This window comes from Chenopodium album, chromosome 6, assembly GCF_948465745.1.
Source record: "Chenopodium album chromosome 6, dcCheAlbu1.1, whole genome shotgun sequence".
Classification (NCBI taxonomy): Eukaryota; Viridiplantae; Streptophyta; class Magnoliopsida; order Caryophyllales; family Amaranthaceae; genus Chenopodium; species Chenopodium album.
Window position 1 is genome coordinate 1,574,591 of NC_137839.1, and position 15,843 is coordinate 1,590,433.

At 30.9% G+C, this 15,843-nt stretch overlaps 1 protein-coding gene and 1 pseudogene across 1 annotated transcript; both read left to right on the forward strand.

The window, feature by feature from the left end:
* Positions 1–9,210: 9,210 nt before the first annotated feature.
* Positions 9,211–10,404, forward strand: LOC145636094 (class V chitinase pseudogene; annotated as a pseudogene).
* A 1,835-nt stretch (positions 10,405–12,239) lies between these two features.
* LOC145634217 (profilin Sal k 4.0201-like) lies at positions 12,240–13,905 on the forward strand. The gene is made up of 3 exons (XM_081685643.1): positions 12,240–12,452; positions 12,947–13,084; positions 13,415–13,905. Exons 1-3 carry the CDS (start codon positions 12,324–12,326, stop codon positions 13,547–13,549), a joined length of 402 nt encoding a protein of 133 aa, XP_081541769.1. The 5' UTR covers positions 12,240–12,323; the 3' UTR covers positions 13,550–13,905.
* Positions 13,906–15,843: the final 1,938 nt, after the last annotated feature.

Sequence of the window (15,843 nt, forward strand, 5' to 3'; positions counted from 1 at the left end):
AAAGTATAGGCGTGGTATATTGCAATTGTTCATATATTTTCACTTAATGTTCAAAATTTTCGATGTTAATTTGCAATTGTTCATTTTTTGTTTACTAAATATTCAAAAGTATCAGGCAATCGTTCAAAATAGTTACAAATTGAAATCGATCGAATAATTAACTTCAACCAATTCAATTGATATTATAACAATGATTTTATCCACAAATTCATCTCAAAATCAAAAAATACATTCAAATTAATTAATGAGAACAATAAAAACAATCAGGTAATCGATCATAATTGATTACGAATTGAAATCGATCAAATTAGCTTCTACAAATTCAATTGATATTTAAACAATGATTTCATTCACAAATTCATCTAAAAATAAAAAAAAAAATTAATATTAATCACAATGAATTCATAATAACTAACTCAGATTGATATCTTTGAGAATTTAAACTAGTTCCATCACGTTAATTGCAGAAAAATAATGGAAAAAAAATAAATTGGAAAACACATTCATATCAATAACTTAAGACTAAAACAGACACCGGACTTGAGACATGTCACGTCCTGGTGATGTTTTTTCCCTCAAAAACCCCCCTTCTTTTTTACACAATTTTATAAAGAATATATTTGTATAATAAAACTATGATAATAATAATGCAAATCTTTTATATCTTCATATAATAAATATATTTCTATTTATTTGGTGTTCTTAATTCTCTTACATACACATTTACCTAAAAAATACACATTACCTAAAATAGTATTCCAACTCTTATTTAAATATCTTTTAAAAGAATTATTATTAGATTTTGCTTAAAAAATAACAATGAAATTGATTCATATATGAAATTACTTTTAAACGACCTTTTAATATGGATTATGACAATATAATTTCTATACATCCCCTAATAGGTATGTTTCACCAAATTTTATTTGTTAGATATACTGCACGACACGGGGCCTAAGCTACTAACTATATAAGGCTGTGTTTTAGTAGGGGTCTAGCTATTTTAGATGGAGTAGGATCTATAGAAGAATTTGTATGGATTTTGCTACAAAATATTCTTGGAGTCAAAAGCTCATAGTTGAGACCCAATTGAAGTATAAACACATTATTAATCTATAGATTTGAGTATATAATATATATGTTCAAACCACTAATTTATATGCTAAGCCCATAACTGCCACACCCAGGCCACAAGAATATGGCTACATGAGGATTTGGATTATATAATAAATATTGCATACAGAATAGCAAAAGGGTGAGCTGAATGGGCCATGACAGATTAACAATTTGTAGCAAACCTATACCCGTATGACTTTAAATTATGTCGAATACGGGCCCATTTACACCTTTTTTGACTGGAAAAGGTGAAAATAGGTTCAAGACCCATTTTCACCTTAGTTTCGCATATTTTAATTCAAATAGGTTCAATTTTTTTTTTTTTGTTTTTTTTTTTTTTTTTTTTTTTTTTTTTGACAAATAAATACTAATTAGTCTTCAAAATAAACTTTAGCTAGTACTCCACATAACATTTTGGTTAAACGGATCAGAATTGATTCAAATGTTTATAACATTTGAATCAATAAGTTTATCAAGTTCAATTTTAAACTGAAATAAGTTCTAATAAATAATATTAATAAGTTCTTTTAAACTCAAGTAATTAAGTTTAGATCTATGAAAATTTAGAGAGAGAGAGAAGTAAATGATAGAAACATCTCCAAAGATGGCAAAGACACGACATGAACCGAACCCGAAATATAATAGGTTTACAAAAATTCTACAATAATGACACGTACCGTTATGTACCACCAAAGCAACGTATGTACCGCAATTTACCACTATTAAATTTTGATTTTTTTTTTCCTTATTTAGGTTGAGTCGTGTTAATTTGATGCTGAGAGTCTCAACACTAATTTAACATGTTTAAGTAAACGTGTTGTGTCATGTTCATTTGTTTAATTAAATTTATCGAAAACTCTTTAATTAAATATGAGCTGCAGCATGTGCTCCAATGTCTTGCGTCGTTGAGAACCTCTTAATTCGCTTAAGCAACGCAACAACCTCCTTCTCTAATTCATCAAACGAATTTATTATTATTATTATTATTATTATTATTATTATTATTATTATTATTATTTTAAGAATTTTAAATACGTGATAATTCGGATTTTTTATATACGGAGTATATAATATTTTTGTGTACGTAGTTATTAACTATTCAATTATGCTAAGCTTGAAGTAATTCAATATACTTATAGGCTTATAGTTATAGTCAACATGGCCTCTTTAATTGCAGTAATGCAGTATACTAGTATAATTGAAGAATAGCACAAGTAGTACAAACAAATTTTTATCTTTTTAATGTTTAAGTTGCATGAATACTTTAATACTACAACCTATTTAACAACCATATAAATTCATTCTAGCTTCGAACTGAAAAAAGTAGAGTCCTTTTCTTGCTTTGTGGGTTTACCTCCTACACCACGAAATATGTATCAAATTGCTTCTATATTAATCTAAGAGTTTGTTGGATTGTCAATTGTGTTACTTTTCGTTTATTAATTCCCATATTGTTATTAAATGCAAGGAGTAGCATATAATAATGTACTTAAGGATGGCAATTCAATCCGGATCCGACCCTACTCCGCCCCGATCCGAGGCAAAAAATCCGCTTCGAGTCCGAGAAAAAATTAATCCGAGTTCGACTCCGATAAAATAATCCGAATCCGAATCGGAGGAGGGTCGGAGTCGGATCCTACAAAAAATCCGAGAAAAAAATCCGACTCCGGCGGATGTCCGACTCCGACTCCGACTCCGAGATAATCCGACCCGTAATCCGACTCCGACTCCGACTTATATACAATTTTTTTTGGGATTTGTGTAATTGTGTATATATATATATATATATATATATATATAAAAGTTAGAGTACACAATTACACAAAATAAATAAATAAATAAATAAATAAATATATAAATATATATATATATATATATATATATATATATATATATATATATATATATATATATATATATATATATATATTATATATATATAAATAAAAGTTAGAGTACACAATTACACAAAAACATAAACATAAAAATAAACATATATGTGATATATCTTTAAAGTTATTAATTCAGCTTTATATCTATAAAGTCAATCACTAATTCACAAAAACATAAACATAAACATAAACATATATGTGATATATCTTTAAAGTTATTAATTCAGCTTTATATCTATAAAGTCAATCATGTGCTCAATCAACAGAGACCAATCAATACTCAATAGTTAATTCTTGATCAAAAGTTTTAAACATTTACTAATTCATAGTAACACAAACTATTTATAATTATTAATTGTACTTTATATCTATAAAGTCAATCACTCCATCAATGGAATATAATGTTAATCGATTCATAGTTTAGTCTTGATCAAATGTTTAAACTTTTTTAATAATTCATAGTAAGTCAATAGCACACTCAATCGGTCTAAATTCTAAACTTTTTACTAATTCACAGTTACACAAACATAGTTAAAGCTATTAATTCACTATTATATTTATAAAGTCAATCACTCAATCAGCGAAGTATAATGTTAATCGATCTTTATTCCAAACAATTAACTACGCAGTAAATTACAATAACACAAACATTGTTAATCGGTCAAAATTATAAACTTTTTACTAATTCACGGTTACTAATTCTATTTTATATCTATAAAGTCGATCACTCAATCAATGAAGTATAATGTTGATCGATCAATAGTTGATTAGGATAGTTTTCAACAATGTGGACTACCTTGATTCACGAGATCTATTCTTAAACCTTACCTCTAAATCTCTAATGACTATTACTCCATAATTTATTAGACCAATTTTTTTTTTCTTGAATATTAGACCAATTTGATATATAATGACATAATAATTTAGTTGCACAATTTTAAAATTATGTTCTTGTTACACAATTAATATTTGTAATGTGTAAAATATAAGACATTCTTTTTTATGTAAAAGTTAGATTTAAATGAACAAATTATGTATTTTTTTCAAATTAAAATATCTAATTCTAATTTTGTAGTCTAAGTGGTCTTTTGTCTAAAAACCCTAGATCACTCCTCACCCTTTCTTTCACAGTTTCACGCAGCCAGCCCACATTCTCAATTTCTCACTCTCAGTCTCTCACTTCAGCAGTTCAGCCTTTCACGCAGCCAGCCAGGCAGCCAGCCACTCGCCCACTCCAGTACTCCACATAGCTCTTCACGGCGGCGCGTCTCCACGTCAACCACCTACTCCTCACCGCTCTCAGACCGATGCAACGCAGCACCGTCAACAAGTCAAGTATATTTTCATTTTTTTTTAATTTTTTTTATATTCTGAAATTGAATTATTTGCTCGATTAAATGTGTTGTTTGCTTGATTATTTGCTCGATTATGTGTATTGTTTGCTCGAATATTTTGAAACCGAATAGTTTGCTTGATTATTTTTTATTTTTAATTTATTTTGCTCGATTTTTGGTTGTGTATTATGCTCGAATTTTTTTGAATTCTTTTTTTATTCTGCTCGATTTTTGGTTGTGTATTGTGCTCGATTTTTTTGATTTTTTTTTATTCTGCTTGAATTTTTTGTTGTGTTACTTGTGTATTCTGCTCGAATTTCGAATTTCGGATTGTGTTTATTCTGCTTGAATTTTTTTTTTACTCTGCTCGAATTTTTGGTTGTGTTACTTGTGTATTCTGCTCGAATTTCGAATTTTGGATTGTGTTTATTCTGCTTGAATTTTTTGGAAAATTCTGCTCGAATTTTTGGTTGTGTTACTTGTGTATTCTGCTCGAATTTTTGGTTGTGTGTTAAATTATTGATTTTTATCCCCAATTTAATTTTGCATTTAGGTATGGAAGAAGTTTCATCTACTCCTACTAATGGATATGATGATGATGAGGGGTTTGTTGATCCATCCTCCTATGTAAAAGAACCTACTAATGTGACTACAAAACAATCAACAAAGGTTAATGATGAAGAAATGACTCAAGATGATGACGAAATTATAGGTGTTAAGGGAAGGAAGCTAACTTCGATTGTTTGGAAACACTTTGACCAAATTAAGGTGAATGGAGAAGACAAGGAAAAGTGTAAAGGTTGTAAGAAACTTTTTGTTGGTGGAGGAAAGAGTGGTACTACACATTTAAGGGATCACATAAAGAGATGTATGAAAATAAAAAATACTATGGATGTGAAACAACAAATTTTACTAGCTATGTCAAGTAAAAGTGGATCTTCTTCCTTAGGGATTGGAAAATTTAAGTTTAATGCTCAAGTGTCAAGGTCCGAGTTGGTGAATATGATTATATTACATGAGTACCCACTTGCCATTGTTGAGCATGTTGGGTTTAGAAGATTTGTAAGTAGTTTGAACCCGGATTTCAAGGTAATCTCTAGGAATACCGTTAAAGCGGATATTCTACGAGATTACAAGGAAGAAAGATCAAAGTTAATGAGGTTGTTTGCGGAGAATGATTCTAGGATTGCTATTACCACCGATATGTGGAGTAGTAGCAATCAAAGGAAAGGGTATATGGCGGTGACGGCACATTACATTGATGATGATTGGGTTTTGCGTGAACTTATCATTAGGTAATTTAATAGTTTTATATTTTTGTTTGAACTTACATTTAATTGAATATATAATTAATATGTATGTAACTTGATTGTGTTTGATAGGTTTTTGTATGTGCCATGCCCACACAACAAGGAATCAATTAGCAAGGCATTGGTAGAATGTTTGAAGAGTTTCAATATAGATGAAAAGGTATCCACCATTACACTTGACAATTGTACAACTAATGATGCCGTAGTAGATGTTTTGCGTGAAAAACTTAACTCTAGCAAGCTTATTATGGGTGGTTCTTATTTACATATGCGTTGTTGTGCACATATATTGAACTTAATTGTGGGTGATGGGTTGGAAATTATTAGTGGTGCAATTGAGAAAGTTCGTAGTGTTGTTGCCTTTTGTGTTTCAACACCAAAAAGGTATGAGAAGTTTGAGGATGCTTGTAATTATTGTAGAATTCCTATCACTAAGAAATTGACTTTAGATTGTAAGACAAGATGGAATTCATGTTATGATATGTTGCAAATAGCCCTTTTGTATAAAGATGCATTTACTAGGTTGGATTCAAAGGTGAGCAAAAGTGGAAGGAATAAATTTAAACTACCTAGTAAAGAAGATTGGAAAATGGCTAGTGAGATATGTGAAAGGTTAGCACTATTTAAAAGGGCAACAGAGGCTTTTTCGGGAAGAAAATATCCAACGGCCAATTTGTACTTTGAAAAAGTGTGTGAAATTTTACTTGCTTTGAGAAAATGGGTTTGTTGTGGGAATAAGGTGATTGAATCTATGGCTTCAAAAATGATTGTTAAGTTTGATAAATATTGGAATGTGATTAATGTAATGTTGTCGGTTGCTTCGGTTTTGGATCCTAGAAGAAAATTGGATATTGTGACTTTTTATTATAGACTTGTGTATGGTGATTGTTTTGAGATGGAATGTGATAGGGTGAAAAGATTGTTGGTTGATTTAGTTCATGATTATGAGATGGATGCAAGTTATGATGACACTCCTTTTAGTGTAACTTCCTCCATTGTCAATGTGAATGGTAAGAGGCCCATGGATGAATTTGATGAAGTTGAGGGGTTGTGGGCAAGACATGTTTCGCAACAACCTCCTAAGAGGACTAAAAAATGTGAGGTGGAAACTTACTTGTTAGAGGAGAGGCTTGTAGTTAATGAGAGTAAGTTTAGTCTTTTGGCTTGGTGGAATGCGGAGTCACATAGGTTTCCCACCCTTGCTAAGATTGCTAGAGATATTCTTGCGATACCCATTTCCACCGTTGCTTCCGAGAGTTCATTTAGCACAAGTGGGAGGGTCATTGGACCCCATCGTAGTAGACTACTACCGGAAACCGTTGAAGCTTTGATGTGTCTTCAAAGTTGGAGGCGTTCACTATTGAAAGGTATTTCATTTATTAAAGTTTTTTTTGGTCAATTTATAATACTAATGTATCTTTTTATATGATTTTTAGATACTACAAAGATTGAGCTAGAATTAGCTTTAATTTATGAAGATGAAGATGTGGAAGTTGATGAGGAATAATGAACAAAGGTGAATTTTATATGTTTTTGATTGGTTAATTAATTAAAAATAATATATTATGTAATTATGTTACTAATTCATTTTTTTTTATCTTGGTTAGTTTCACAGTGAACTTGATGTTAAAGAATTGAAGTCTTCAAGAGTTGCATGGAGCCATGGAGGAATGAACTTGGTTGTTTTGTATAATTGTATTGCACTTGTAATTTATTATGAATTTTTATGATATTATTGTTCTAATGTAGACAATTTCACAAGTACTGTGTAATATTTTCTTTGTTGTACTTTGAATTTTTATTAATACTGTTTTTTAGTGGAATTTGGAAATTGTTGATTTAGTATTTTTTTAAAAAAAAAACTAAAAAATCAAAAAATAAAAGAAACTCGGATTCGGGTCGGATCGGAGTCGGAGTCGGATGTTGAATTTTTAAGTCGGATCGGATTCGGAGTCTCGGAGTCGGATGTCGGAGTCGGAGTCGGATGTCGGATTTAGCCTCCGACTCACTGTCGGATCGAAGTCGGATTTAGCATAATCCGCTCCGAATCCGACCCGTTGCCATGTACTACATAGTATGGAATATGTATAAATTAAAATTATTAACATACTTTGTTTATCAATTAAGGAGATAAAGTTGTATTTTTCTCCTATGTATGTATTATATAGTACCGACTACGGAATCTCTAATTTGTTTCTTAAAATTCTCTACACTTTTTACATATGTACATTCCTCCTCCTTTTGATTTCTACATTTTTGCTTTAGATCATATTTTATTTGGTTATGATACACATTTACCCCCTTACCCTACAAAAAAGGATCAATTTTTTTCCACATGTTAATTTAATATTTTTTGTTAATTTGTATATACCAAAATAACCGCAAAGAACATTTAAGCACTGAGGTAGTAGTATGCACTAACAGAAAAACATAAACTTACTCCATAATATAACCTCCATGTATACTTGGATTGGGAAAAAAAATAGAGTTATGTTAAAAACTTAAAATCAAAAGATGTCAAGTCGATCGTTAATTACTAAGAAATAACATTTAAAAGATGTATGATACAAATAGGAAATTAAGGTATGAATATAAAAATAAAATAAATAAATAAATAAATAAATACAAGGTTAAGAAAGTCTTCTCAAATGTACTTAAAATTTGTACAAGAATAAATCTTATCCTTTATGAAGATATTAAAGAAAATACTACCTAAGAAAATTTAGTACTTTATTTTCAGTGTCTTTTAATTTTTACATTTGTAACCATTTATGTATATAATTTTTTTTTTTTTTTTACTAATATATATGACATTATTGTACGTGTTAAAATAATACATTAACAAACCTACGCACTAAAAATACTCCGTATTCCTCAAGCTAAGGATTCACACTCTCCTCATTACTTCATTAGTCATTACTCATTAGCTTTGGTAAAGGAAGTGGTAAGATATTTAAGGAGCGAAACGAATATAATTGCAATCGATTGGTATACAAAATTATAGCATACAATTGTACATCTATTATGGCCTCATGGGGTTAAAATTAATAGTTCTACAATAATTTGTTATGTGAGTGAATATTTTCTATTTTTCGACTGTTTTCAACATATTTCATTTTAGGTTTTGGGAATATATAAACTCTCCTAGGGTTTAACCTAGCCATTATTTAGTATAGTAATTTGTACATTCTTCAACACCAATAAAATCTCTTTTATTGACTATTATTGCAAGTCTAAATAAATCTGTATTGTTGTTAGTTGATTTATTTTAATCTTTCTTGCACCTCTTTACAATGGAATAAATGATGAAGTGGGTGATAGTTGAATTGGAACAATTTGGATAAATTTTATTACATCGCATATATATAATACAAAGTCAAGTCGATCAAATATGTAACACAGGAAGTCATTACTAGATGAATTCAACGCCAATTTTATCTATAAATACACTACTCACAATTATCAATTCCATCACTCAAATTTCAGCTTTAACTTGAGCTTATTTTCTCAAGAAAAAAAAAAACTTGTGTTTAATTTATTTTCAAATATTACTAAGCAATGGCTTCAAACCGTTTACCAAGTAAGGTTAAGGGTGGCTATTGGCTTGAAGACAGTGGTCTACAGCCCAAAGACATCAACTCAACTCTTTTCACCCATCTCTTTTGTGCCTTTGCCAACCTCAATACCGAAACCAACGAACTCACAATTTCTCCAACATGCTCCACCTTCCCCGAAATCGTCCGAAAAAGGAACCGGTCGGTTAAAGTCCTACTATCCATCGGTGGAGGGAACATTGGGTCCAAAAATTTCGACAAGATGGCTAGCAAGCCTGCATCCCGAAAAGCCTTCATCGAGTCCTCGATAAGCCTTGCTATGAATCATGGCTACGATGGGCTTGACTTGGACTGGGAGAACCAGACCACGAGTGATGAGATGAGCCATATGGCGACCCTCCTGTATGAATGGAAGGCCGCATTAAACCGTAAGGCTCCACAGTTGCTCCTAACTGCGGCCCTTCGTTTCAAGCCGAAAGCATATACGGGAGTCTCTTATCCTATACAAGCTATAATCGACAACCTAGATTGGGTTAATGTCATGGCTTATGATTTTTACTCCCCAGCTTGGCCGCCGCAGCCAGTTGTGACTATGTTCCATGCCCCGCTCTATGATCCAACGGGCAGCACTGTAAGCGGAAGTGATGGGATTACTGATTGGATTAACGTGGGTGTGCCTGCTAAAAAGCTAGTTTTCGGCTTACCCTTTTACGGGTATCAATGGCAACTTCAAAATGCTAACAATCATGGTATTATGGCACCAGCCATTGGGGAACAAAAACATGCTCCTAATACGAAAATGTTTAATCAGATCCATAACTTCATCGCTGGAAATGGTGCAACTGCTGTGTATGAACCAAATTACGTTGCTAATTATTGCTACGCCGGGACTAATTGGATTGATTTTGATGACCAAAACACCATTAATATTAAGGTTGTTTATGCCAAGATTAAGGCCTCGCTGCTCGGGTATTTTGCTTGGACTCTCCACCAAGATCAAAATTGGGCTCTTTCTACCATAGGTATGTTAATATATATACTACCTCTGTTTCTTATTATTTGCGCTAAAGGGGTATTATTTCTGAGACAACCAACTTCATTCTGGTATTATGTTTACATTGAGTACAGTTATGTTATAATAGTAAATTAGTAATGTTCATGTTTTTTACATGCAGCTTCACAGACGTGGGATGCATAGCTAGCTGCTGCTGTGAACTAGCAACGGGAAGCTGTATCGCATCTGATCGATCGATCAGTTTTCTTCATCAGTATTGTTTATAAGAAATCAAAACCTATCCTTCTTCGTATGTAATATAAGTTTGCACCAAATAAAACATCTGTGTATATATATGTGTGAAAAAAGTGTGAGCATGATTGATACAACTATACAAGTGAGAGAAATAAATGTATTGTGTGTGTTAAATTATAAGAGTATATATCAACTGCTGTAATTTATGTGTGGTTTTTTTTAATAAAAATTGTGTTTTCGATTAAATCGGGTCTGATAACCAAAAACTAACTGCAACAACCAAGTACACCAATGATTCATACATGTATCATGTATGTATGTTATAAAATGAATTGGTAAAACTATGATACTAAATCCCCGTATTATAGGAATAAAACAAAGAACAATAAAACAAAATACAATGGGAATTATAGGACATTAATTGATGTCTTTGAATAAAACAAATATAAAAAAAATATTTAATGCTGCACATGTCATCAATCATTTGAAAAAAAAAAAGGACCAATAACATTTTTTGGTGGAAAAAAAGGATCAATCATATTCATCTAAATTGATGCACGAGGATTCTAAAAATAAGAGTGAGAATTAGAAAATAAGAGTGAGAAAATAGAGAAAGCATTAATTACAAAACAGAAAAATAGGGATAATTTGGGATATTTGATAATAATTAACGTACTTATTAAAAAAGAAAAGTAGGAATGTAATTTTGAAATACCTAAAAAGGAAAGCAAAAAATAAAAAATAAAAAAAAAGAAAACATAGACAATTAAAATGTTTGTAAACTTTTCTTAAGAGTTTAAAACATAGACAATTAAAATTAATGAGAACAAATAAGTAAATAAATATATTAAGGAACGTAGTAATTGTCTCAACACTATACATAAAAATGAAGTAATAAATTATATAAGAGTAAATTTGTAAATAAGCATTTTAAGGGTTTTTTTTTAAAAAAAAAAAATTGAAAAGATAAGAATAATAAACATTAAGAGACCCTTCTACGAAAAAAATTTAGGGGCATAATTGACTCAATATTATTCATAAGTGTCTAGTCATTCTTTTTAAAAGGTAGGAATAAAGCTACTAAGTTCAATTTACAACTCAAATAAGTCATAATAAAGAATTAATAAATAAGTTCATTTACCCTGAAATTTGATAGCACGCATATGATAATTGTAATTTGAATTTATTTGTTTTAATAAAAAAAAAAAAAGAATATAAATATGTTCAATATATATACTCCATCCATTCTAGAAAACTTGATTCACTTAATATTTTGAGAATGAAAAAAAATATATTTTGAGCATGAAAATAAATTACTCGTAAAATATAAATGCTAATAAATAAGGAAAATGTTATACATAGCCCTTAGGGCTACAAATAAGCATCAAATTTACACTTGAAAATCGTAAAAAGTTAAGAAATTATCAAAATATAAACACTAATAACACTGATTTACGCGTGTTTTTGTCATGAATTTCTAATTTTATACAATTTCTAAGAGTATATTTAATGCTTATATATAGCCCTTAGGGCTACATATAACATTACCCAATAAATAAAGAGAAGAGAGGTGGAAGGTAAGAGGGAAAGAAGGCCTAAAAAAGAGGAGGACGTGAATGGCACTAATTCAATAATAAGGGTGGTTTAATACTTTAATGATGATGCATGAATGAATGTTATTGATTGATGACTTTTTAAAATAATAATTTAGCATTATTTTATCTCTCCTCCTATTTATGACCTGTGATCACATTGCCATTTCTTCCCTATCTTCTATTATCCCATCTCAACAAATAATTCAATTAAACTCTCAACCTTTTTTTTCTTTTAAAGAGAAATACTTCTATCAATCTCACAACAAAATCAAAATGTCGTGGCAAACTTACGTCGATGATCACTTGATGTGTCCCATCGAAGAAACCGAAAACCACCTCACCGCCGCCGCTATCGTCGGCTTGGACGGTAGCGTTTGGGCTCAAAGCTCCACCTTCCCCCAGGTATCTATGTTAATATGTAATCCTTAGATGGTGTTATTTTTGTGATACACATATTTTTCAACGTGATCATACATGTGCTTTTTCATGGTCAAACTTTGTATATGTTGACCGTGTTTTGTTAGATGGTTTCGATCGTATTGTTTCGAATTGAAGTATGGTTTTTTAATTTAATTATTAAATAATTGTAAATTTAATGAAAAGTAGAGGAATTATGATTAATTGATAATACTCCGTAGTTTACATCATCTTATGATCAAAGATTTTACAAGTATGTTAATATTTGTGACTTTAAAATTACAAGTTCGAACTCCACGAACTATAATCGCTTTACCTATCCCTTGATTTGAGTTTCCCAAGCGATGACTTATTTAGCAAAGGTTACAAAAAGTCAAACGAGACAAATAAGAAAAGGGGATGTATGTATGTATGTATATGGTATGAGGTACAAAAAAAAATAAGTTGATTAATTTCTTTGCATTTGCAATTGATTGCAGTTGAAGCAAGAAGAAGTGAAGGCAATCTGCAATGAATTCGACGTACCAAATACGTTGGCACCAACAGGTCTTTTCCTTGGAGGAGAAAAGTACATGGTTATTCAGGGTGAGCCTGGAGCTGTTATTCGTGGAAAGAAGGTAAATCATATAATCGATTGCTCCCTTCAATTTCCTAAACACGTTCTTATATAAGGCTAACATATATAGATTACGGACTGTTAGTTATGCTGACCATTTGTTTCCCAACATTGCGTTGCAATTTTAAAATTAAAGCATGTTGTTTCGAGGATGGAACCCACCACGGATAAATCACTATCATATCACATAGGTATTGTAAAGCATAAAGAATTTTCTCAAAATTGTAGTTCATAAGGTCATGTTGCATTTTTCTTAGGTACAATATACATAAGTACTCCGTCTACATCTCTTACATGTTAACACTTATACCATATTCGTTTGTATTATCAGGGACCTGGTGGTGTGTGTATTAAGAAGACTAACCAAGCCCTAGTGTTCGGAATCTACAACGAGCCAGTGACTCCAGGACAATGTAACATGGTTGTGGAGAAGTTGGGCGACTACCTTATCGAACAGGACATCTAGGCTCAACACACTATACATTACATACAAGTACATCATAAGGAATTAAAGTACTATGGAGTTAGTATTGTATTGTTCTTTTGGGATACATACATTTTGCCTTGTGTTTTTTTTTTTTTTTTTGGTTGTTATTATGGGATTTAAGTGTGCATACATACCTTCCTCTGATGTACTAAGAGTGGAGCATTGATGCAGAAAATAACCGTGTGACATACATAGAGTGTGAAGTTATAGGCCTTTGCTTATCATTTTTATTTGTGTATACCATTGCCTATGTGCATGGTTTTTTAAATTTATTTGTTTGTGACATTGGATTCTTTTTGTTGAATGTCATGAAAGTTAATTTTGGTGAGTGAAAATCAACCACGTCTTTTTATTAATTTGCGTGATTCTTAAATAAGAGTGCTTAAAATAAGATAGTCGAGTACTTAAAATTATGTGAACGTGTGAAAGAAGTGAAGGCAAAGAGTACTTAAAATAAGATAGTTCAAAAGTTGTCATTGAATTTCAGTTCTTGAAAACTAAATATGTGAAAGAATTGAAGACAAAGCTTCAAGTACAATATCTAACAAAAGAGAAAGACTTCATGTACACCTAAGTCATAAATTAAACTACAATAGCATTGTTAATCACCTCGAATTTTGAGGAAACATATCTAATCATATAACGTGTAAAGTTCGGAGTAATATTCAGTGTAACCAATGTGCCCATTAATTATGTTCTACAAGCTAGACTACAATGATCTTTCTTCCCATTGTTGCTTCAACAACAAAAGAACAAAGGGAGGGTTAATTTTATTAAGGGTGAATTAGGAAAACAAATAATTGTGCCAAAATGAATAAGGAAAAGTTTTATGATTGAACGTGTAAATGATGTGGAACATAGAGAGTATAATCTACAAGTAATGCAACCAAGCGCCTTTCAAGTTTCAAGCAAGCAAAAAAAGAATAAAGTATTTTATGTCTAGTTATTTTATTTTTCAACATTTGTGAGAAGGTTGCATATTAATATGGTAAACATCTACCAAGGCATGGAAGGCTGGAATCCAAGCCCAATGAGGTAAGGGATTGCTCATAGATTTTCTCAATATTCCTTAACAGACCTTTTTCTCTTTTGTCGGTGGCTAATTATCCAACTTTTTTTTAGGTAAAAGTCATTTAATAATTTGATGTCTACAAGCTGGTAATTAACACCTTTTATATACACTCGGATGTACCTGCACATACAAAATATCTTTGGTACACCGATTTTGCACTCGGATGTGTTAAAAAAAATAAAATAGATGGCAAGTAATTTGGCTTCAATTCAAGTCATATTTCGAATAGAGTAAATTTTTCCCACACAAATGTTGAGACATCTTAAGCTATGATTTACAATTTCGGATTAATAATAAAAAGAATTTTTTTACCAATCAGATGATCCAAATACTTGTTGATCGATTCAAAGCTTTACTAATAAAAATTAATGGTTAGGGTCAGTTGGTCCACAAGACAGGCAAATCTGCTTAGAAAAAATGCTTACACTTTAAAGTGATGTTTCCATTAACAGGTGGACCTTAAAGGCATCATCAATCATCATTCTTATTAAACTTTATTGTATTAGGCATATAATCATATACTTTATTGTGAGATTAGTATCCAAAATTCCAGATAATATCCAGTCAATTTTTGTCGGCAGTTGAAAAAGGATCTTCAAACCGCCCATCGATCTTACGAGTACATGCTTGTCACAACTTTATCATTACAAAATTTGCTTGTTTGATGCACATTTATAGGTATTAAATTTACGTGGGAATGTACTCTTTTTCTAAATTTAATCAATATAAAGTCTAATTATTTTTTGTCGACTTTTTATTATGACAATTTCATCGTTCAAAAAAATTTTTTTTTTTTTTTTCTCAATTCGCTTTATTTCAAGCCCACCAAACAACATGATGAAAAAGTATACAAAGACACAAAGTATAATGCTTGAATGATCATTTTTTTTTCTTTGTTTACTCACAAGTTGCAACCAAACAAGGAAGTGAACAATTGAATGCTAGCCTCTTCATACTACTTACATAATTACATACATTGGCTAATCAATACGAACCGAGATTAGCCTTTAAAGGGTTGAACTCAATTGCATTGATGCTTATGAAGGTCATATATAGAGTAGTTTCCTCTGTTCGAAAATAATAGTCACATAAAAGGCAAAATGATCCATGCATGCAAGTAATGTCATGTATGCGTAGTATAAGGTTTAAGTATATATAGTTATCAGATTTTGTTCATAGAAGAATTGAAATCAAGCACGAG